The sequence below is a fragment of the Lissotriton vulgaris genome, chromosome 11, assembly GCF_964263255.1.
Source record: "Lissotriton vulgaris chromosome 11, aLisVul1.2, whole genome shotgun sequence".
NCBI lineage: Eukaryota > Metazoa > Chordata > Amphibia > Caudata > Salamandridae > Lissotriton > Lissotriton vulgaris.
In genome coordinates this window covers 303,884,894-303,910,274 of record NC_141699.1, presented here as the reverse complement: position 1 = coordinate 303,910,274, position 25,381 = coordinate 303,884,894, and the positions used below count along the sequence as shown (strand labels likewise).

At 41.0% G+C, this 25,381-nt stretch overlaps 1 protein-coding gene across 1 annotated transcript in view; it reads left to right on the top strand.

The window, feature by feature from the left end:
• KSR2 (kinase suppressor of ras 2) overlaps window positions 1–25,381 on the top strand; it is a 1,792,292-nt gene that overhangs the window by 997,750 nt on the left and 769,161 nt on the right. Inside the window, exon 13 of the mRNA XM_086943271.1 lies at window positions 23,020–23,086. Coding sequence (XP_086799397.1) covers window positions 23,020–23,086 — 67 coding nt within the window. The remainder of the gene's footprint in view (window positions 1–23,019; window positions 23,087–25,381) is intronic.

The following is a 25,381-nucleotide window of genomic DNA, read 5'->3' as shown; positions in this document are numbered from 1 at the left end:
GTCACATCCATTTTCACACACATATGCATTTGCTACACATGGGTTAGTATCTTGGAAACACTGACCTTGCTGATACAGAGAACTTCATGAGAACACTATCACACTGCCTGGTCATTATGTACAAGGCCCTTAAGTGCGTTTTACAAATGTGTTTGTTATAACGTTCATATGGCGCCTCAACTATCTGTGTAATTCATTCAATGGCAGCCTGGGCACAATTTTGGTTGAAGGCAAGGATACCTTTTTCTGTATATAACCTTTTGTTTCTCAAGCATAATCAGAGGAGTCACTTCTGCTGAATTTGAAGGATCCTTGCATGCTGAAGATTTTGCCTAGCAGCTGACTGACATCTCTGTGAGTGGTGTCCAGTTCATGACCAAGAGGGAGTCCTATACTCACCAGGTAAAGGGGTTAGATCATACCAGTGCTTAATTTGAGCCGGTGGTGTCCAATGCTCAGCGCCGGCACGTAATCATCAAGACCTGCGCTTTTCATGAGCACCAGTTAAGGACACTTTAATTTACAGGGAGATTAAGTGATTTGCCAGAATCACAGGATGTAGAGCCGATGCAGAGATTTGAATCTGGTTCCCAAGCTCCGAAGTCTGCAGTTCTAACCATTACTCCATATCCTCTCCCCACTTTCATAGTTAGCAGTTGGTACTGTTTTAGGCTTCGCTAACGGGAGAAATGAGCTGGTGCAAATTGCCGCCTGACGAGAGCCCTGGCACCTATTTTGTTAACAAATTACCCACTAAATCATTCAGAAAGGAGTTGCTTTGCAGACCATGTGTTCACACTTCAGACACATGGGTTCGGGTTTGCTCCAGTAGGATTATGCTAGATTTTTATAATCCTGTATATGAATGCATATATAAATTGTCTCAGCAAGATCATGAAACTATTTATTTTATTCACTGTCTTGACATTTATAACTTTTGTCTGCTTCTGTCTGTTGATCATTGCAGCCTCTATTTTCATTACATAGAATCACTTTGGTTCAATAAATATTGAAAAACGACCCTTCATGTATTCTTTGTATATTTGTCTGAGCGAAAAATAGAACACGAGTGTCAGCGCAAAAGGTTCTAGATCTGTCATCATGTTTCTTGAGGGAATAGGGTTGCCATGTTCAGTATTTGACGGAACTCTTCACTACTGTCTAGGATGGGAGGGCAACTGTGGCACTGTGAGCTAGCTGGTTTTGGGGACGACATACCCTTTAGGGGTGAGTGGAATCAGCCTGACATCATCCTAGGTTTATGTCTCCACAAACTTGCAGTTCCTACTGATTAGTGGAAACTGCATAACAGTCGGAGAGGGTTCCCCTAGTAGGGCATTCCTGCTTCTGTAGCACAGGTGTTTCTCTCTCTGGCATCATTCTCATGGCCACTACTTGGGGTACTCGTTGTATTGAGTTTGACAGTATGTCATGGTTGGTTATTTTAAATGTTATTAGATAATGTGAACACCCATATGATTTGCTACTTTTTTTAGAGATGCAATTTCCTAACCCAATATGATTATGCTTTTGATCGGTAATTAGTACCTGTTCAGTATTTGCTACAATTTTCGATTAAATGACTGTGGGCCACATCTACAACTGGTTTTAGTGGTTGTGAAAGGAGAATTGGGACATTTATGACCCCTAAACAGCCTTTTGGAATGTACTAACCCTATTTTATGAGTTGTTAACCTATTACTGAATCACAAAATAGGGTTTTCAAGTTGGTATTAGGAAGGGGTGTTTCAAGCGCATCCCTTTTTAATAGTGAGTCACAGGGGCATTGCATGAATGTTTTGCAACAGGAATGCAGTCACAAAACATTCACACTTTACCAACTCCATGAAGGAGGTGGTAACCGATTCGCAAAGGAGAAGGGTTTCCCAAGGGACCCCTTATCCTTTGTAAATGTGGGTACCAACATTTTTGAAGAGTAGGCAGTGGTCCCACGTTCCACTACCTGCTATTAAAAGATGAAAAGGAAACTTTTCATTTTTTTTAATGAATCCTGTTTTTCTTTAAGGAAAAGGGGCTACATTTAAAAAAAATGCTTTATTTAAAAAGCAATCACAGACATGGTTGTCTGCTGACCCGAGCAAGCTACCATACATGTGATTACAGGCCATTTCCAATGGGTCACAATTTGCGACCAGCCTCATGAATTTTGATGAGGCAGGTCAATTTGAACCCCATTGGGAATCACAAACAGTGTGTGAGATTTCATTTATAGTTCTCTGCATGTGAAGAAGCATGTTGTTTTTGACAAATCTTTTATCAAGTTGTTACGTTTTTTAATCCATTGTTCTAAAGAGGTTTATTGGATTAATTGTACCGAATCCTTTTTGATTTTATTAGTATCCTCTCAAAGCCATCTCCACTGAATGACAGGGCTCTCTTTGTCCATACTTTTGTCAATATCCACCAAGGTAAAAAAAAAATAACTAGTATAGAATTAAGATTAAAGTAGAACTCTATTTTCTAATTTCTGTGTTAATTGTCAAGTCTCATATATTTAATACCATTTTGACTTTCATGCAGTCTTTCAACTGAGCTTCCCCAATGCCCCTCTAATGATGTAAAATTCTAATTGGGAAAGGTGGTAATATTCTGATCTTCCCCATGAGGGCTTCTCCGCCCCTCGTCTTATGCTTTTATAATGATAATATAGTATTTGTTGCATCAGCATTTCTATCATGGTAAACGGCAGTGGAGCTAGAACCACAATAGACATCACCAAGACTCCACCATATATCAAAGTAGAGAGATCAACTGGCTTATCATGTATTGGTAATTTAGTATGGGTGGCCAGCACTCCCCTTTCTGCAATCCTCCCTATAAATGGTTCAGTGATTTCCTAAAGGCTGACTGAGGTATTGGAACAGCCACAAATTTGATTTCGATTAATCACCTAGCCAAAGGATTCAGGGGCTCTCCGTTTCACCCTTGACTGGCTGGTTATCTATTCAGTCATGCCTTTCTTTTAAGTCTAGTACTGGTAGCCTCAGTTCCTTTATAAATGGTGGACCATATCTTAACACAAAGGAATAACGGCTCTAGACGCTACATAATAAATAGATTTACACTAACAAAAATGCTGAGCCAAACCACTAATAAATACTTCAAGCATTGCTCATTTCAATAAGGCTAACATATTAACTATAACAGGGAAATTGACAGTACATCGGGCGTGCCACTGACAGTGAGCAGCACAGGCAGTGTTAATTTCGAGAGAAGTAACCTACTAAGGAAATCTTTGAGTTATGACAGTTATTTTCTATTTTAAGCACTTTTTTGCAAAGATTGAAGAAGGTAGCTGACTATAAATCAATGTTTCTACCTGCCAACTTATGTTATGATACCTAAATTTTTCATTTTGCCTATTACATCTTTAAAATAATTTCTCAGCTTTCTGTTATTGTCATATTTAGAGTTGAGCAGTAACAGACATTTTGCTAGTAATATCACTAGTGGATTCTCCATTTAGAAACAAATGTTTCACTGAGATTTAAACACTTCTTCCACAAATTAGAGTATTTTTTGTTATCACCCACATATTAATCAGAATGTATGTTTTTGAAAAATGGATCATGTGCCTCAGGTGATAGTGTTATGGATTGTGGCCATAACTAAAATGTACATACACCACCCACTCTTGAGAGTGAAAATATACTAATATGGCTTCACCCATTGTTATTAAGCTACAAAATATATCCTGCTAAATGCTAGTTCTGACCATTTAAGTTTCTACAAAAGTATGCAACATTTTCATGAGAAATGGAATGCTTGAATGTTTCATGCATTACTGTTTTGGTAAATTCTGGTTCATTATATCTGTGTCCTTACTCTCACTTTCTTTTCTCCAGTGTCTGTTCAGAAGAGTGCATGTGATTTGATGTTTTTTGTTCAGGTGGTGTCTGTGTTCGTGGTGGGGCTTGTTGGTGGTTGGTGTGTGTGCTGTGGCGGGTGAAGTGGCCATGGGTGCAGGTGACAGGTCCTACTGTGTAGCGTGGATTGGTGCTGTGGCAGTGTTTGTTGCGGCGCTGCAGCATTAAATAGGTCCTCGGGTGGGCAGGGCTTCAGTTGGTGGAAAGAACGGTGAGCGAGAAAACCTGGGTGGGAAAACCCAGGCAGTGGCGGTGTCATTGGATTAGGCTAGAACAAGCTGGATATGGAAGGCACAGGCATGTGGAAGGCTAGGTGTCCAAATAGGAAATGGAGTCCCGAGGGCCCAATAAGGCTTTGGGGAGGGGGGGCTGCACGACTCCCTCCCCTTAATCATGGAATTCAGTCCCAGGGGATGGTGTTTCCTGGGCGCAATAAGGCTTGGGGAGGGGGCCACTTGGCTGCCTGCCCTTTTTTTTACTGCTTTTGGCCCCTGGTGGACCGAGTCCCTGGGTCTTATAAGGCTTTGGAGGGGGCCACATGGCCCCTTCCCTTTTTTATTGCATTTGGCTCCACAGGATTGGGTCCTCAGGACCACAATCGGCTCTGCTTAATTATGATAGTAAGGCCTTAGGAATGGGTCTCCAGGACCTTTTAAGGCTGCATAAAGTAACCTCTTGCCCCCCTTCAAAGCCAGCTGCTGTCTGGAAAGTTTAGGGGTGGTTTGTCAGGCAATGGCAGAATAAAAAGAGGGAAGTGCCAAAACGCGTTTTCCCCATGCAATTTCCCATAGGGATTTTGAATACGACTTCAGCCCAAAGCGCTGAATGGAATTATATCAAAGTTGGCAGACAGCTATATCTTGGTTCAGAAAGATCTCTTTTTAATATTGGCGACGCATTGTTCAGCAGTTTTGGGTTTACTAAAGAAAAAAGAGAAATGTATATTTCCAGGGATGCAGAGGGTCCGTAGATCCTTCAGATCTCATGGTGAGATCTGACTGCCTGCCAACACTTTAATAAGTAAGTGTTGGCAGCCTTCATTGGACTTGGACTCCTCCGAGTCCCAAGAGCAAAAGGCAACAAAATATTAAAGGGCACAGGGTAGGAACACCATGACCACCTAGGCCTGGTGTTGAGGTTGCCAGCGCTTGCTTTCAATGTCCCCAGGTGGGCTAAGCCAGGGAAGGAAATAAGTGTTATATTAAGAGGGGTAGGAGGAAAAGCAGCCCCTTCCCCAGGCTGATTTAGGCACGGTGACTACATTCTCTAGGGCCTCACTGATTTCATAAACGGTGAGGGGGGCAAATTTGGCACAGGGAGCCCCATCCCCTGGGGCCCAGACACTTTTTTAAAATGGGGTGATGGCCAAATATCCCCCTTGCAGGCTGATTTTGGCTCTGGGTACCCTATCCCTCAGGGTCCAGCCTTAAAAGAAATAGGAAAAGGGGGCTGCGCTGCCCCCTTCCCATGCCCCGTTTGAAGTCGGGGACCACATCCCCCGGCAGTTGATAGGAAAGGAAAGGGGGGCCATGGAGCCCCCCTCCCAGAGCCATTAATGGGTTTGGAGACCCCATCCCCCAGGGCTGGGCTCCTGCTATGTACCGGGATGCCTACTGGCTATGGTCCAAGGAATTGGATCCCTGGGGCTAATGTTTGCCCGAGGAGAGGGGCTCCATACCCCCCTCCCCATTGATAATGTGACCGCGCTCTTGTAGATGGGGTCCCCGGGACCAAAATTGGACCTGGGAGGGGGGCACACTGTACCCCTCCCCAAAAATGAATTATATACGGTAGAAGTAAAGAAGGAGAATATTGTGGCCAAAAAATGTGATTATTATATCCTGTAGTAATGTAATCAAAAATGCCTTATTGTAGTGTAGTTCCTATATTCCCAATAGGCTCTGCGCATTGAAATAATATATCCTATAGATGTGACGTAGGACTTATGTCCACTAGGTCTCTATCGAATATATTAAACTTTATTGTGAGTGCTAGCTAGCTCAGACGTCACTAGAAACTTTCTCGGGTTCACAACAAGGGATTAGTTTCTGACAACCGCATAAACATGACAACTTTGTTTCCCCAAGATAAAACTGATCTTCAGAGTGGTGATAACAATAGATAGATATTTTACTCAGTCATTCGTGCATGCTTCGTTTCACCAGAGGGGCCGAGAAATACAGAGACAGGCGTTTTCAATAAAAAGGTATTTATTGAACAGTCTTCTTTCTCATACAGAAGAAATGAACTGCTACAATCGTAATACTGGCTGTAAAGTATAATGAATACAGCAAGAAGAGTATTATAAAATAATACTGTAAATGCATGGAATGGTTTCTAAGCCATAAAATACATACATAAATAAATAAAGACTAAAAAGTACTCAACTGGTGCTTCTAAAACACGCCTACCCTGATGTGGTGTAGCGTAAATTTAGTATTCTTTTGCTAAGAATCTATCCAAGATTTCACTTAGGGTCTGATCAGCTCCGTACCTTGGTTTAGACTGAAGGAGGTCAGTCTCAGGACTCAATTTCCCAACAACCCGCAAGGGTAGCTTGGAAACACTGGAGCTGGATTTCTCTGCAAGAGAAAAGACAGCTTCTCTCTCAGTGCGTCTGCTGGAGGGTCGGCTTCCTTCGGCACTTGCTGTAGCGAGATGCGTCGGGCAAGTAAATAGTTGAACTGCTCCAAACCACCGTATATTTGCTTGGGCACGTGTGGGCATATTTATACCTTGAAGGTACCGAGTTTGACGTAAAGGTGGACATAATAACGTCATCAAAACGTCTCAGTTGTTTGAAAACTCCATGAGTTCTTGGACAAATCAATATTCAAGCAAGGGGAAGTTCCTAACTGCTGAAACCGAGTTTTCCAAGAAATTGTTGTGGATTTTTGGAACTAGTGGAAGTAGCCATGCTGTATTTGGACTGCATGAGCTATGTCTTAATATGGTTATGATTTCTATGCCTATATAAGGACCTGGTGATTTATACCTATATAAGGGCATGAACTGAGAAAATTACACTAGGTCCTAAAATGCTATACAACACCCACTCCACTTTATTATGTTCGACATTACTAAAATGTAAGCACTAAAACATATCTAAAGAATGTTTTTACAATCCCACCCAAAAATACATAAAAATGCATTTGAAATGGTTGCACACGTAAAATGAGCATTTGTACTGTACGCATTTAAAAGCAATGATTTCATCATAAGCATATAATATGACATTGGTAATGCTAAATGAATGAATCATAAAAATTACATTTATGAAATGGCTATAATTACAGAAGAAAAAAGGTCAGGACCATCCCATAGCAGAATATATAAACTGTTTTGGTTTGTGGATACCGTCAATATTGTTTCTCAAAAGAATTCTTGTTCTCTAAGAATAGTTCTACTTTAAGCAAATTACTTTGTGCCAAAGTTCAATTTTGGAAAAAAAAGTCAAATCAAATTGTAGAAAAATAGAATTCCAAAGTTAGAAGTTTTTGTTTTGAAAAACGAAGGTCAAATTCAAAGTTGATAGAACACTATGTGCTAATTACAAAAGTTGTTCTCCGTGTCAAGAGAAACATTAAATCTTCTAGGCTGGCAAAGAAATCGTCTATCACAGTAGGTGAAAGTTGAACCACTGCATTAAGTAGATCAATCGTACACAGATGAGAAGCATCGGAGTCAGCGTTAGTCGCATAAGCAATGTTCGCAGTAGATGGTGATGGTATCTGTGTGCCTGTTGATCCACGCATCTCACACTCAGCTGGAATTGCCGGTGAGACCTCAATGAATGCTGTCATCAGGATTGGTAGCCGTTGGGGGCAACAAAATGCATGAACCATTACCGAACCAAGCAAAGCGTCAACCACCGTTGGCAGTGCTGATGGAAGTGTTAGACAGATATCCAACATGCATTCCTCACCACAAACCAGGCATCGTTGAACAGGTAAGATGCAATCTTGCCAAATTGATCTGAACAACAGGAACCACGTGGTATTCAGATCTCTCAAACGAGCTAAGCCAAGAATCTGTGTTATGCGTTCACGATACTGCATTGCCAGAAGAGTGTTCTCAATGGTAATCTGGGTATCACTGGTGACTGGACTTGCCATATCGGAGCAGAAGGAACAAAAATAGTATCCCGGCTACGAGTCCCAAGATGAGAGGCAGGCTGCTGAACACAGAGTGCACGAAGTTAGGAAAAAGGCCTAGGACTGCTTCAAAGGGTGCTAACAGTCCCGAAAAAAATCATCTTAAATACATGCACAATACCACTGGTATCAGACATGTTTAAGATACGACCTAACATTTCTGCGAAATGTATGGGGTAGTTTGTTGATAATAAGGCATCATGTATCTCTGCAGAGGACCTTGCAACTTGCAGATCATACGTCTCTTTGAACGAGGCCTGTGGCACTGTTTTTTTTATAAAAGAATGGCTTTCATTCTGCCTAAAGTATCAATTCGTATAGAAGAGATGTTCAGTGAAGGCCATAGCGGTGACTCCCCGTCTGTCTTAGTTTTAGGAAACAGTACTTGCATACAGCAAGTGACCCTGGCTGACACACTAACGAGATAGGCTATTCTTGGCATCATTCCACAACAGCTGTGATCATTCAACATTATGTAGCTCCCATTGGAAAGCTGCCTAAAAATTGGATCTATCACTGCTGCCGGGGAACCCGGCAGGTGGCATGATAAGTTGTTTGAAAAACCATCACAGGCTCCATGTAAATTAATGCCCTGACATAGAAGCGTGACACTCAATGTGATTTTGCAATTTTTACCACTAAGAAAAACCTCCTTTTCCCCACTCCAACATTTGTGTGTGTATGGTAAATCCAAGGTCGAGTTTATGTATTCTTTACCCAACCTTTCATACAGGTCTGCTGGTATGTGTTTTAAGCAATACTGAAAGTAGAAAATCGTCACGCGTATTGTGATGGTGCCATGTATTATCCATTCAACGGCTGGTCTTCAGAAACTGTAAATGGTAATCTTTCCAGTTTTTCTATGCTCAGCACCGTATAGTCTGCTCCGCTCTGTGCCAAAGAGATTTGTTTATCTGTAAGGTTAAATCAAGTAAACAATGACGTGGTGCTGATTAGACGCCAAGGCACATAGCCTGAATGAAGGTTTTGTAACGTCCAGCCTAGCAGCATTATAGAACTTAATTAGTAAGAATTCTCTCAAATCAATGCAATCTTTAAGTAAAGTTAAGTGTTGTTTTATATCTGGGAGTACGGATTTTTGTAGCAACTTAAGGCACCGTTTTCCTACACTGTAAGTTGTTATTATCCCTGGATGTTGTCTCTGGATATGTCTTGTTTCTGGCCTAGTTACTGTAAACCCTTGTGTCTTGTTCAGGAATCTATCTTGACAGTTATTTGTGTCTCTGGGCCAGATTAACCATGTTTTCCAATCAGGATTAGTTCTGTTTTGTTGTAAAATATAATTTACGTCTACCTCCTCATCTGTAGTTCCATTACTATCAGGTGTGGGCTTAGGTATGGACAGTTTGTTTAAGTCTTTTATCTTAGCCAGGCCAAGACAAGATGTCTGTTGAACAGTTTCATTTCATAAACAGAATTTGTTCTGGGATGATGCAGGCTCTAAATAAGGCTTCTAACCCTTGCACCTGCCAGTCTTTTGTGCCCCAGACAGTTTTTGTCGCAATGTTGTCTTTTCAAAAGTCAAAACCTAATGTAGACAATTGAGCATAAAAGACCACAGAATAAATTATGCTTAGTATTTGTCAACATACATTTCATGCCTATCTTATTAACATTTTTAAAGTAAAATGTTTCTGGATTTGTGGCATTAAAGCCTGAGAATTATGGACATTTTTCATAAAATGTTTTTGAGCTACCCTTTGGTGGCGGGCGTCGCACAATGTTCCCTTTGATTATAAGTTTAAACATTTCTAGGGTTTGCAGATTTGTGCAAATAAGGGTGACCAAAATGGTTAAAATAATAAATTTGTTCTTAATCTGATGCACCTTCTAAGTATTCATGTTTTGCAAATTTTGCTGACATTTCTAAGTATGCCATCATGAAATTAACATTCTCAAAGTCCCAATCATCAGAACATTTACTGGGTGAAACTAAATCACTCAAGGAAAGCTTAAATTGGTGTGGAATCTTGAGCAGCTCGACAGGACCATAAATGTCATAATCAGTTCTGTCCCACGCTATACCACCAGGTAGAGGAACGGCTGTGATGTTCACTGATGACAGGTCTCTTTGTTCACGATGAGATGATTTGTGTGGCTTCTGGAGCAAGTTGATGTTCTTACTTGCTGTGTTCAATTTACTATATTTCCCATCTATCAGCTTTCCCAAACTTAAAACAAGAATGAGCCATAGTAGGAGACAAAGTACACCTAACACAATCCAAAATTCAACCCATGGTGACACCAGATATGTATTTGTAAGCTGGTGAAAAAGTTATTTTACTTGTTCCTTGAACGCTTTATTTGCTGGCGTTGTTTCGGGCTCACTGGGATCCTCAGAAAACATATCAAAGTTGATGAAATAGCCAGCGGCAATTCTGTCAATTGTTGGTATTGCATCCAGATTATTTGAAATTGCTGTAGCTGCTTGTTCCCTTGACATATTAGTATAGTCAGATGCTACATCATTGTAGATGGGAGTTTCTTGACAAACTGTTATTTGGGTCTCAAGAGGCACAAGTTCCATGGCTTTTTTGCATAGTCCTCCTTTTCTTCAAAGGTGATGAGTCTTTCAGTTTGAACCTGTTGGATAGTAGCAAGATTTGGTCATCTGCTACATCTTTGAAGTCCATTGGGCCTACTACTTATTATTGGCCACATGGTGTGGTTTTACCAGGTCAATTGATATGGACCGGTACTCCTTTCCTCCGGCAAGGGGCGGCAGTAACACTGTTCTGGATCCGTGGACTGCTAGTACAGGTACTGGTTTTCTGTAAGAAGGCCCAAATTCCTTCTTATCAGCTATTTTCTCTCTGAGCAGATCCCCAATCTTTGGAATCCAGACAGGTCTTGCTGGACAGGTGGTTTTTCTTCAGTGGTCGTTGGCTTCTGTATGGTGTTGCTTAGACTTTTTCTTGTTTCATTTAAGTCCTGAAAAACAGCCAAACGGTCTTTGATATCAAAGGGTTGTTGTTCTACCACTGAAGTATTACGATCGAGGTCTTCGACCATCATTCTAGTACCAAAAAGGATTTCATATGGAGTGATTCCACCCAGAGAATTTCTTGGCAGGTTGTTAAGACTACGTTGGACACTTATTAGATGTTTCACCCACCCATCACCCGAGCCTAATACCCTAGCTGTTATAGATTGCTTTATGTCATGGTTTTTCTTTCCTCTCAGGATGGAATGGACTAGAGTACCGCAATGCAACGCCCAAGCTGGCCATGGCCTCCTTTTAAGTTCGAGAGCTAAAAGCAGGACACTGATCAGAATGTAGCATGCCGATTGCGTATCTACCGATAAAGACTCGCAAATCTTTTATAACAGTTCGAGCGTCAGCCGAGCGCTGAGGCCACATCCAAATGAATCTTGTCCTAATAGTTGTGGGACCGCTTTTGTCCATTGGGGCGTCTAAGCGTGGATAGTCTAATGCTATCTAACAATGGTGTCTGTACTGGGCTGGCTACACTGTAGTCAGGAATCTGGCGGCACTGTAAGCTGTGATCTCTGTGACAGACATCGCAATTAATTCAAAATTGGTAAATGTGGGCATTCATCCCTGGCCACCAGTACATCTCTTTTAATTCTAATAGTGATTTTGAGATCCCTTGATGTATCAGACCCTCTCCCATATGTGCTTCTTAAATCAAAGCACCTCTCCAATTCCTGTTTGGAATTACCCTATCCTCCACTCTAGGGATTCGAGCAAAGGGAACGGAGTTTGCATCAATTATGTATGAATATTCGTGTGGATAGTTTAGAGGTAACGCTGCACCGCTGCCTTTTCTTGTGGCATTGACAGCTAGCATTGTTTCGCCATCTATTTTTGTTTTTGAACTAGTGATTGCAGCTACGGAAGCCGTTTGCACAGCTGCCTTCGCAGCTTCATCAACCAATGAATTCCCTGCAACGTGAACGCCATCATGCGGATGACTCAGTGTATGGATCACGTGAGTCTTTTGTAGTTCTTTCTGTAACAGAACTACTTGTTCCCAAAGCAACTTATACTTGATTGTGCCACCTTTTGCATCTTTGAAACCGTTTTGAACCCAGTTCTGCAAGTATTCATTGTAAGATTGAACGCAGTAATACGAATATGAGTGTGAGGAATTCACGATCAGTATTTTCAAGTGCCATCTTGAAAACCTGTAGTTCAGCTCACTGAGCTGTACAATCTCCAAGAGATTAGGCATGGGCGGAAAATCCATTCCGCTCGCGGATTTTGCGGATTTTCGGGAAATCCGCAATCCGCGAGATTTGCGAATCTCCCGCAAAATCCGCAAATCCGCGAGCAGCGGATTTTGCTCGCACTGCTCGCACTGTTCGCGTGAGTTCGCGTGAGTTCGCGTGAGTTCGCGCCCCGCGAATAAGTGCAAAATTGCAGAAATACGATTTTAGCAAAACTGAAAGTAACTACTTACCAGGTTCAAAAGTTCAGGCTCATCATTAGTAGCCATTTCCTGTAGTGCTTCCTGAGGGGCCCCTCCAGAGTTCAGTTGCCAGTTGAAACTATTATGTGACCCTGCTCTGAACCTCAGAATAGTTACACATATGCCACAAAGGTCCTGAATTACAGCTAAGGGAGACAAGCAGGAGCCAGGCTGGAAGTTAAAATCCATTAATCAGCCCCTAATTCATTATTGTCAGTTGGGGCAGGGCAGGTGTTGTAACTAATTTTGCAACAATGAAAGCACTTAGCAAGTGCAAAAGATCACTAATCAGGGCGCACTAAGGAAGCAGGTGCCAGCGAAAAAAATATTCTGTGACACATTAATCAGCCCCAAATTAATTCAGGTCACTTGAGGCAGGGAAGGTGTGCTTTGCTTTGCCGAAAATAATGTACACTGGACAACCAGAGGGTGTGGTGATGAAACAGAGGGTGGCATGGGTGGGCCAGAGGGTGGCATGAGTAGTCAGAGAGTGGCAGTGGTGACAGAGAGTGGCAGTGATGAAGAAGAGTGTCCCAAACAGGCTGGACACGTAGAAACAACAAGTTCGCGAAACTTGCGACCCGACAGGTAAGTTCGCAATTTGCGAAAGTGTACAAAACCCTCGCGAACTGGCAGAAACACGGGCGAACACAAAAAAAAAAAATCCGCAAATTCGCGGGAATTCGCGGATTTTGCGGATTGCGAATCCGCAAATCCGCAAAATTCGCGAACGCGAGATCCGCAAAATTCGCTCATGCTTACAAGAGATCGAGTTTTTGTGACCATAGGTCTGAATTTACCATCACGCCAGCGACCTTTAACAATCGCACACGCAGCACTATAAGCTTGTTTACCCCCAATTGCAGGCTGTGCTGAATTGTCTGTATAAAACATACATCCGTAATATTCTAGAGGCAGAATCTCAGTGGGCAGAGGACATTCTTGTTTGTATTGTAGAAATTGTTGAGTTTTTAAGTAGGGGTCGAAAACGTATTCAACGTCTGTTGCAGAAAGAGAATTAACCCATTGTATCCATCTTGGATGTAAAGCTTTTGCATTCGGAATGCTCGCTTTTGTCACTGCCTCTAAGGCAGGTACAGGAGTAATGACCTTTATGCGTTTTCCCTGCGCGACCACTGTCTCTTTTGCTACTGCAGCTTGAACCGCTGTCAGAATCTTTTCTGTTGAAGTGAATTTCATTTCAGCTTGTGTGTACAAGTGTGATTTGTCAGCTACTGGTACCTTTTCACCTTCATTAAAGGTGAGGTATGTGAATTTGCATCTCCCTGGGATGATTTGGATTACAAGGTTGCATTTGTTTACGCGTGTCTGTAAATGGGTTGTTGCTAACATGTCAGTTTGTACTGAACGCGAAATTTCTGTGTGTTTTTGAGTCCAATTAGTTTGTTTGAAATCAGGTTTGATTAATTCGTAGAGAGGTTTAACCCTTTCTGCATAGTTCAGAATGTAAGTTCTTCCGGAATTCAGTAATCCTAGAACTGACTGTAATTTTTCCCGCATTTTTGGAGGTTGGAGTAGCGCACATTTCTCTAAAATGTTTGCTGCCAGGCTTTTGCCTTCACTTGAAAGTTTGTATCCTAAGAATAGGACGTTGAGAAGGACAATTTTTTGATTTTTAAAATTTAATTTGTACCCCTCAGAGGCAAAGCCAAGTATTATGGTGTTCACCCTGTTCAAGTGCCTGTCCAAATCATCGTCTGTAAGATAGATATCATTGACTTAAGATAATGCCTCATCATCATACGTTTGTAGTAACTCTGTTACTCTGGCTGAAAATAACTCTGGACTATTCTTGAATCCCTGGGGGAGATGACAGATGTTATGCTGCGTCCTCATAATTGAGAAAGCGGTCAAGTACCTGCTTTCAGGTGCGATATTTTGACAGAAGAAACCATTTGAAATATTTAATGTTGTTTTATATTTTTTGTGCGCGATGTTGTTCATCAGTGCTGCACTGTGTGTATTTTGTACTGCAAAGGTTTTGCAACAAGAATTTAAATATCTGTAGTCCAAAACTAGACGATATGTATTGTCTGGTTTGGAGACAGGAAAGAAAGGATTGTTCATGGACGAGGTGCATTTTTCAATCACCCCTTGGTATTTAAGTAGATCTAAGATCTCCCTGACCTGTTTTTTAGCTTCTTGCTTAACTGGATACTGCCTCCGAGAAGTAGGTTGATTTTTTAACTGGATCCTATGGTGAGGAGAATCCTCATTCCATCCCACATGATTTTTATATAAAGCTGGAGCCTGTGCTATAGGCCATTTTCTGGCATAAGTGTATTTTTTATGAATAGGAATATGGTTTGAGAAGGCTGAGATAATGATCTCTTTGCCATGTGGGCACTCCCTGACAAATTCAGGTGGCCAGTATTTTTCACCCAGAAGGATGTCATAACCCTTAGATAGTTTTTCCCAAAAGAGTGCTTTTATTTTTGTATTTATGTCCCCCTCTATCCGGAGTGTTTCTTCATATAACTTATGGGGTACACTAACGCTGGTATCGACAGTTTCAACCTGAATGTATTCATTCAGGTCCCATGTCTCCAGATGATCCTTCAGGATCTTGCGAGCTATAGTAACTTCTGCTGCGCTGGCCAGCATTGTCTGGGCACACTCCCCATTCTTGAGTTGTGTCCTCAATATCCTCGGCATATCTGATTTTTAGACTTGCTACCTTCTTCTTGGTGAATTGAGTTTTCTTATTTTTTGGAACGTGTTGATCATCTTTGGGCTTCACACGTTCTTCCTTGTGTTCTGATCGTCCTCTTCTTTCGTGTTTCTGCATGGAAGTCTGAAAGGTACGAGAGGAACGTGTATCAGTATCTTGATATCTATCAGGTTTTCTCAAATTATCCCTGTTTCTGAGGTTATACCTCATTTCAGAGGGCTCCTCTTGAGGAGACCTACCTCTGGATTGAGAATGCTTCTCTTTAGGAAGTGTCTGTCTAGTATTTTCACACATCTTTTTAGGAGTAGTGAGTGTATTTTTAATAAAAACTTTTTCAGGATTTTCTGTTAGTTCGGGTTTTACTGGTTTCCCTCCCAAACTATCTCTACCTAGTTCTTCATAGGATTTTTCTATTATTCTGGCCAGTTCATATGGTTGCTCAGTTACATCAAGTTCTTTTAGTCTTTGATGGATTGCCACGGATGCTGCTACACCTTTAATATAAGCTAATATTATAGCTGTTTGAAATCCTTCAGTAACTTCATACCGAGATTTAAAGCAGGCTCTGCCCCGTATTCATGTTGAATCTATTTCAGGACGTCTGGTATCACCGCCATGGACGAAACACCATGTGTTTTTGTGTAGATTGCAGCAAAGACTGTACCCCAAGTGTCACAGTCCTCCAGGTGTGGTACGATCCCCATTGGTAAACAGATCGTTAGAATCCTGTGTTTCTCATGAGGTGGACTATCGGGAAATACTGCCTCAATCTGAGTAATTTTTTGAGCTAACCAGAATGAAATTTCTTCCCTTTTTGTGGGTAATTTACCAATGACTGATTGTATAGTCTGTGGTGTAATTTTGTTTGTGTTCCCTTGATGAAGGGTTTGCTGTGGAATTCTTATAGCAGGTTGGACTGTTAGAGTCCGGATGACATATTGTACCAACTGTCTATGTATTTTAATTAATTGTTTTAGCTGAGCTAAAAGTTCTACATCTGTCATTCTTTCAATGTCAGGATGTGGTGTAAAGCTGGCTAGTACCGGCCATGTTGCTCCTGGTCTACCTAGTGGACCGAGCCTGGTAATGTGATTTTGATGTTGTGGGGCCCCTTTAAACCAGAGCTGATGCTCTTGGTAAGTTAGTGGAATTTCAATGTCCTCGAAAGGAACATATTCGGCTGGAGGTTCCTCTATCTTGTAGTATGGAACACATGTGTTATTGGATTTACTTCTGGGAAGATTATCCATGAATAGAATACATCTGTCTGCCGATATTCATGTGCCTCTATGACAAATTTAACCTCTTGGTGTTAGGCCATTTTCTATATGCTTTATAGCTATTGTTTTCCTTACATTGTCCGGGATGATTATAGCATCCACATCATTTTGTTGGAACCTGTAACGTCTAAACCCGGTCGGGCTGTAGACGCTGCAGTTCCACTGGCCCCGGGATTATCCTCATTGGCCATTTTGTTGAAAGTTTTGCAGAGCAAGTTTCAAGGAGACAAAGATAAGGTGCACAATATTTTTGGAGCACAGTATCCTTCAACATTGAACAAAACCAAAAACTAAGACATAGGATTTTTCTTCCTACTCAGTTATGGTGGATATGTTATCCTTTAACCCACTCCAGATGTCTATTGGAGTATTTTACGGGAAAAAAGGGGTCTCTGTGAAAAGCACGACTGGGTTACTCTAGTATCTAGCATTAAAGTAGTGCCTTACCAAACATTGGATGCCATGTAGTGTAGTTCCTATAATCCCAATTGGCTCTGCGTATTGGAATAATATATCCTATAGATGTGACGTAGGACTTATGTCTACTAGGTCTCTATTGAATATATTAAACTTAATTGTTAATGCCAGCTAGCTCAGAGGTCCCTGGAAACTTTCTCGAGTTCACAAGTAGGGATTAGTTTCTGACAACCGCATAAGCATGACAACTTTGTTTCCCCAAGATAAAACTAATCTTTAGAGTCGTGGAAGCAATAGATAGATATTTTACTCAGTCAGTCGTGCATGCTTCGTTTCACCAGAGGGGCAGAGAAATAGAGAGACTGGTGTTTTCAATAAAAAGGTATTTATTGAACAGACTTCTTTCTCATGCAGAAGAAATGAACTGCTGCAATCGTAATACTGGCTTTAAAGTATAATGTATACAAAAAGAAGTGTATTATAAAATAATACTGTAAAAGCATGGTATGGTTTCTAAGCCATAAAATACATACATAAAAAATAAAGACTAAAAAGTACTCAACTGGTGCTTCTAAAATACACCTACCCCGATGTACCTAACCTAAGTCTAGTATGAGGGAAGAAGTAAGTGTGGTGTATCATAAGTTTAGTATTCTTTTGCCAAGAATCTATCCAAGATTTCTCTTAGGGTCTAACCAGCTCCGTACCTTTGTTTAGAATGAGGGAGTTCAGTCTCAGGACTCGATTTCCCAACAACGCACAAGGGTAGCTTGGAATCACTGGAGCTAGATTTCTCTGCAAGAGAAAAGACAGCGTCTCTCTCAGTGCAGCTGCTGGAGGGTCGGCTTCCTTCGGCACTTGCTCTAGCGAGATGCGTCGGGCAAGTAGATAGTCAAACTGCTCCAAACCACAGTATGTTTGATTAGTCAAGTGTGGGCATATTTATACCTTGAAGGTGCTGAGTTTGACGTAAAAGTGGACATAATAACGTCATCAAAGAGTCTCAGTTCTTTGAAAACTCCATGAGTTCTTGGACAAATCAATATTCAAGCAAGGGGATATCCCTAACTGCTGAAACTGAGTTTTCCAAGAAATCGTTGTGGATTTTCAGAATTAGTGGAAGTAGCCATGCCGTATTTGGACTGCATGAGCTATTTCAAAATATGGTTATGATTTCTATGCCTACATAAGGACATGGGGATTTATACCTATATAAGGACATTAATCTGGAAAATTACACTAGGGTCCTAAAATGCTATACAACATTATGTGTTGTTTCTTCTCCGGGCGGGACGCCTTTGTTGTTTTGGATGGTCCAGGAATCCTCTTGCACAGCGTTTGCCTCTTCCACGTTATTGTTAAAGTGGTTATATAAGTACAAAACAAAAGGGTGGCTGGGTAGTGTTTGCGCAATTGCAACCAATGTAGTGTTTTCCAAGTGAGGTGGCTCAAGGGAACAGGGGAAAGCGGCCACCTGCGTCCCCAAGGGGAATCTTCTGTAGAACCAGAGGATTCAAAGACAAAGAATAAATAGTCATCGAGCACAAAAAGTCTTCTTATAGTCTTTAGAGAAAAGATATACACTTTCAAGAATCCAATAAGTTAATTCCTTTTTTATTTTCTTTATCTTTTCTCGCCTAACGAATATGGATTGCATTTGATGTAGCAGGGAGTACTCTCCGAGAATATCATCTATACATTTATCCATATGAAGAACTCCACAATAGGAATGGATAGAGTTCTAATCTCCTACTTGGAAAATTATTGATTTCTGGAATTGGCGTATATATACCGTTGATACATTTGACCTATATGCCTTGAAGAAGTCATTTGGGTGACTGTGCCCCATGACGAAACACGTGTTGGCATTGGTTTTTCCATTGGCTACGTTGATGTGAATTTGATGAATATTGAAATACTGACGAAGAATTCTCAGAAGTGTGACGAGAAAAGATAAAGAAAATAAAAAAGGAATTAACTTATTGGATTCTTGAAAGTGTACATCTTTTCTCTAAAGACTATAAGAAGACTTTTTGTGCTTGGGAACTATTTATTCTTGGTTATATAAGTATTTTTCCCAGGTAGCCTCTGTTATATTCCTTGGTGTATTGGTTGTTGGAGCCTATTGATCGTTCGCCAGAATCTGGCACTGTTCTTCAGTTTAGAGTTGTGGAGTATCCTTGCCCAGAGTTCTTCATTCTTTTGCCTTCTCTACTCCATTTCTTCTTTTATTATAGTGCTGTCAGCTTCCGCAGGTCACCTTGCAGGGCCGTTTTTTTGGAGTATTGCGAAGCTGCCTTAATGTTTGATTTATGGTGTGTTTGAGGTTCCTTCTCTCCGGTGTGATTGCCTGCCTAGGCAGAGTGGTCACTGTTTTTCCAGTTTTCCTACCCATCCTGGTGGCAAATTTCTCCCTAATAGCCGGTGTAAAGTTTTCCCAAGCTTTTGCAGGTTGAGCAGAGGTGTCGTTTATTTGGCAGAGTAAAGACTTTGCAATTTTGGATATTTCTTCAGTTGTGCTGAGTTTGCATCTTATCCATTTGTAATCCGAAGTATAGTCTGTGCAAATTATTTTGCATGCCTCCATTAGCTGTACTTTGTTAGCTTTTAAAGTCACTTCTTGTGGCAGTTGATCTCTTTGTTCGTTGTTACCTATTCTAAAGGAGTCGATGTTGTGGAACATTGGGAGAGTTGAAATTAAATCTAAGTAAGAAGATACAGTTGTGGAGTGGAAAGGTGGGCCCTATGGATTGTCCCCCTTGAATCAATCATTTAGAGCTCTCATATTTAGATGTTCAAGTTCTTGGTGTAGGAAGGTTGAACTTCTTGTGGGTTTGCTAGGGAATGCTGGACCTTGAATTGGTATCCCCTAAACTGTGGTTAGTTATTCTGTTAGTTCATCATTTGACACATTCCCAATGAGGTGAAGATTAAAATCACTTGCCAGGATGATGTGCTCCTTGTCCTGGTCGTCTATAATCCCTGTCAGGTCTTTGATTAGCTCTTGTGCATCTTTTAGCCTGTGCTTAGGATGCACGTATGTGTTGATTATTGTGAGTGACTGATCTACCTCATTAAACTTAAGTGATGTCATTACCGCATGTATGTCACTTGGGGATGCAATTTGTGCTTCAACTGGTGTTATTGCTCCTATTATTATTATTGAGGCAAATATCATATGTTCCCCTGAGCGATGGCCAAAGTTGGATCCCTTTGCTGCAATGAATTGTGACTTGTACCCCTGTACCTCAGTCGCAGGGTCCTCCTAGGTTTCTTGAAGTAATGTCAAGTAAAATGTCTTTAGATAGTTTAGCACCACCTGGATCCTCCATATTGTTCGGCCATTGATGTTCCAGATACATATACGGATTTTCCTTGACTCCCCCATAAGTGGGGTAGGGCAGGACATTCCTTGTCATTGGGATTGTCTTTTAAATTAATGGGCATCCCCTCATGCAAACAAGCTCCTAAAGCTTCGTAACAGGTGACTAACACAGTCTCAGTGAATGATTTGTAAAGTTCAAGGGTTTATTTGGAAAATAAATGGGACTCCTCGTTTAAAGCAACTTAATGGGCAAAGTGTTTTATTAACATGATTTTGTTATGTACTTAATGGGCTTCATCTTCGTTCTGCTTCGTTTACTGTTTCTATTGTTTTATATGCAATGGTTTTAATTAACTATGCATGAAATAAAAAATAATAATAGTACACATATAGGTATCCAACAGCTCAGCTAGACTATGCAATGTCAATATAGCGCTGAGCAAATCTCTGTTAATTCTACATTATTTGGGGAAAATCGTAATTTCACACCTTCTAAGAGGCAGGTTGTACTTTCAAACAGAGTACATTTCATTAGAAGAGTGATGCCAATATTTTACCTTTGCGTTTTGCATCCTAGCCATCCACTAATGTGTGCCTCATAGGAGATTGGGCCAATGACTGACATTCAAAGAACTGACATGTAACAGTGTTTTTTCACTGTCTCTGTATCTCTTTGTATGAGGTGAATAAAACATGTGATTGTTATCGGGCAGGTAAACAGGAATGATTGACTAGCAAGGATAAGAAGAGAAGTTTAATATTAGGATTTTTTCATTCTACTACAACCAATTTCGGCATGTGAAATCTGGTTCTAATAATTTCATCAGGTGACTATGATACATCCCTATCGTTCTCAGTCTGTGTTAGAAAGGGCTGAGTTTGAGGAGCTTGCTAGTAGGTTGAGCGCTCCATTGGGATCAGTGGACCAGAATGTAATTATTGATTATTTGAGAGGGGACTTAAAGTGGGTCCTATGATCAGTGGCGGCTCATAACGGGATGAGTAGAGGGGAAGCCACACACACACACTTACTCACTCATTTCCACCCATATACTCACAAGTGTGCACACATATACTCGCGCCCAGCCATTCACATGCACACTCCCTCACACTATTCCATTCATAATGGTTCACACACACACACCTATCATTTGCAAGTCGAGGAGAGCAGGTCCTTCCCTAACTCATTACAGAAGGGGTGGGGTCAGTGAGACTTGCTGACACCGCCCCATTCTGTGACGAGGCTCATCAATAGACACTGGGCTCTTGGCACTTCAGGGGTTAAACCTGAATTGCCCAGGGCTGTCTCTGTCAGTGATAGTGTCCCTTGTCAAATGGGGAAGGACCTCTCAGAGCTTTGCTATGCTGATGACATCACTGCTCTCAGGGCTGTGAATCTCCAGCCTGGCAAAGCATGGCTAATGCTGACATGTGCCTGCACATTGATGTATGTAAAGAGCCTGGCTGCCTGACCCTGACATGGTGAGTGTCTGACGGGCTGACCTTTGCTTATCATGCCTTTAAAACGGAAGGGGGTGGAGGCACAGCACCCGTAATGACAGCCAAACTCTACCTATAATATGGTGGTAAAATTCTATGATATTCCACTTTAGATTGTTATTAGAGTGCAGAAAGTGTCAAGAAGTGGCAAATCACAAGCACAGCCACATCCACCAAGACTCCTCATCACCCTTTTAAGCTTGGCAATATAGCATTGCAGGTAAGTGCCATTCATCATGACAGGTGCCACTTTCCACCATGACAGATGTAGTTATAATCCACCGAGAAAAATGTAATCGATCTGCTTGTTTCGAATCTAGGCAAAGAAGAAAGGTGGTGCCACTTCCGTAATCCTTGCCTCTGCCTTTTCCCCATAATTTTTTATTGACCTGCATTTCTTTTTCTATGCTCACCCTCGCTGCAAAACACTTTTACTTTTCCTTCACTCCTATATGTTTGTCTCCTATTCGCCTGTTTTCTTTATCACCCTCATTGTTAGTTTATTTTTCGTTCACCTTTCTCTATTCCCTCATCTCTCTTGTATTCAATCTCCTTTTCGTCCTTTATTCCTGCTTCCTCCATCGTTTCTTGTTTCATTATTCTTCATTCCTATATTCTCCTTCGTCTTCCTAACACTTACTTACTTACCTGTGTTCCTGTCTCATAGTACTTCTTAAGAAATCAATACTTCTCACCTTCCCTCTAATGCCTGCCACTCGTGCGAGTTTGTTTCTTCCCTTACCCCTTGTTTTGTCATTGCGGTCTCTGTACCCCTTTCATGTAATCTTTGTTCCTCCCTCTGTCTTCTGTTCTTTTACTTTGGTTTAACAAATCTCAGTTCCTCTCCCCCATCTCCATTCTACTATATGGTCATGTAAATTTGGTTCCATTTCTGAGCCCCTTTATCTATTCCACTGTGAGTTTTACTTTTTCTTTCTTTGTCTTGTTTTCCCTCACTCTCTTTAACTGTATCTCCATGCCGTGTTGATTATTTGTGCCTACGACTCCTTCCTTCAATCATCACCATTTGAATGACACTCCTATGTCCTCTTTTTGTCTCTACCTCTCTGTTGTGCATTTTATTGTCTCCACCTACCATTTATTCGGTTAGCATTTTTCAATAGAACCCTTTATATACCTTCTTCTAGCACCTTTCCATTTCATTCTCCTCCTGTCCTTTTCCTCGCCACAGTTTTCTTTTTCTCAGTTACAATTTTATGTTCTTCCTATTCCACCCGTGTTCCTTTGGCTCTGTCTCTTCCTTATTAAAGTTTTCACTCATGCACTCAGTCTGAGATCTTTTTTTTCAGATGTCGTGCCTGAGACACCAACCCAAGCACCCCAAGTAATCCTTCATCCAGTGAATTCCAACCCAATGTAAGTCAGGAATGTTTTCTGTGTTTTCATTACCATCATTATATTCATGCAATTCAATGCATTCTCACTCATTTCTTTTTGAGTGGCCACATAAACGTTCATGGAGTTACGCCAGCTTGGGTGTTTTTTTTTCACTTCACTAGTTCTTTACCTTCACAAATGAATGCCCTTGTGTTCTTCAGTGGAGCTGAACTCATAGCCACATTACTGATCTCATCCTCTCCACCAATGGCTTTTTCTTGGTACTGCTTATTGCTCAATTTCAAGGTGGTCATCCCAGCTTTTCTTTGTACTCATCAGATAATGCACGGTGCACATGTAGATTTACATGAATGAGATTGATGTGTGATTATTGTAAACATGTCATAGGTTATTCATTCGCATGTTCTTCTTGGTCAACTAATTACTTTCTTGGCATTTTTAGATGGATGCAAAGTTTGCATTGTTTTTGCTTTATTTTAAATGTCAACTCTCCCCAGTGGAAGTGTAAATTTAGATAGCAAGAGTATTGTAATTAGTCAGTCTTTCAACAATATCTGGTAATGTTAATACTTATTAATTCGCTGTAAGGCACCAGCTGGCGCTTGTGTAAGCAGGAGGGATACAGTTGGTGTAGAGGGAAAACTCCAAATGTCATATTAGTTTTTAATGAAACAACAGATACGTTGTACGGATACACAGGCAATATGCTTCCTACACTTATTTATTTATACATTCTTATGCTGCGTACACCACTCAAAGGTATCAGTGCATGGTGCAAAAAAACACAGGATGATAGCAAGCATCATTTGCATTGAAATGTGTATATTGTATGCAGTGATAACAACAGAAACCAAATGGGAGAACAAAGTCTTGTGAGGAATACATCTTCCTGGCTTAGGGAAGAGATAGTAGATTCTGACAGGTAGAGTCTATTGAAGGTGCAGTGATTTCAGAATAGGAGAATCAAGGTTAAGAGAGGGGGGCAGAGAGATGATGGGAAAGCATAGTGAGACAGTAAAAGAAAACCAAGATATGTGGAGGGTTTAGCGAAGCTATTAGTTAAACTGGAGTCCTAATGGGAGTGATTTCATTCATTCATTCATTCGATAACTTTATTTCGGTCACTACGTACCATAATAGTGCAGATAAAATATATACACGACACAAGGTAAAGGAATAAAAATAACATATGTACAATACAAATTCAATCCCCATCATATATGTACACATTAATCACAAGATTAAAACTAAGACATAATACATCATAAAAACGAATTAAACAATAAATAGTTATCGAAGAAGTTCATACAATGTTAAGCAAATATTCCTGTTAACAATTAAATTATTCAAGAAATTTCCTACGTCTATACCACATACTATTTAAAAAACACGAAATGGCAAAGGTAATGGGGGGATGGGTGTCGTACTTTAGGACTCTATAAGCTTGAGCACACTGTCTGAAACCTAGGTTTCTGCAGATCGGAATCAACCAACACTTCCGTGTGGCCTGATAAGCTGGACAGAATAAAAGGACATGAATATCATCTTCAAGGCTGTGTTTGCATGCAGGGCATTCAGTAGTCTTCATACTATCCCATCTACTAGTAAATGCCCTGAGCGGAAAACTACCCCAGTACCAATCCTGAACTGCATATAGAGTTCCCTCGCCAGTGGTGGATAGATCAAATCTAAGAAATCCTCCTGTCTGTAATCTACTTTTACTTGAATAAACTCTATTGTTAACCTTCCCACTGTAGAACTCTCATGCAGGGACAATAGATTATATTGCCTGAAGTGATAAAACAGATCAGCCCTGGCTAGTGCTGGCAAGTTGCATCAGGAGTCTCCCAAAGCTCATGTAGGCCAATCCTGGTGCAAATTGCCTTAATGTGAGGATTTACTTTGTTCTTAGTGCAGCCCAGACCTCACAGTATTCATCTTTGTAGGAAGCTAGTTCAGGTACTGACCATAATCTTCTCCAATACGTCAGTGGCTGTAAAGTTACTTACTCCTCAATCGGGGATAGCCCTAGGTCCATATGGACAGGCACTAGCGGTGTACTCACTGGAAGACCCAGTAAGTTCCTCATAAACATGTGTTCTGCCTTCATGAAGTTGGATGGCCTACGATGTCCCCAAAGTTCCGCCCGTACATAGTAGCCGCTCTAGCATGGAGTTTGTAAATTTCTATAACAGGGGTAGCTGGCTTAAATTCAGATACTCTGTGCACTTTCAGGATCCCCCCGCCACTTGTGTTAATTTAACTGGGTGTCCCAATCAAAGTGTTCCCTGAGGGTAATACCTAGGTACTTGA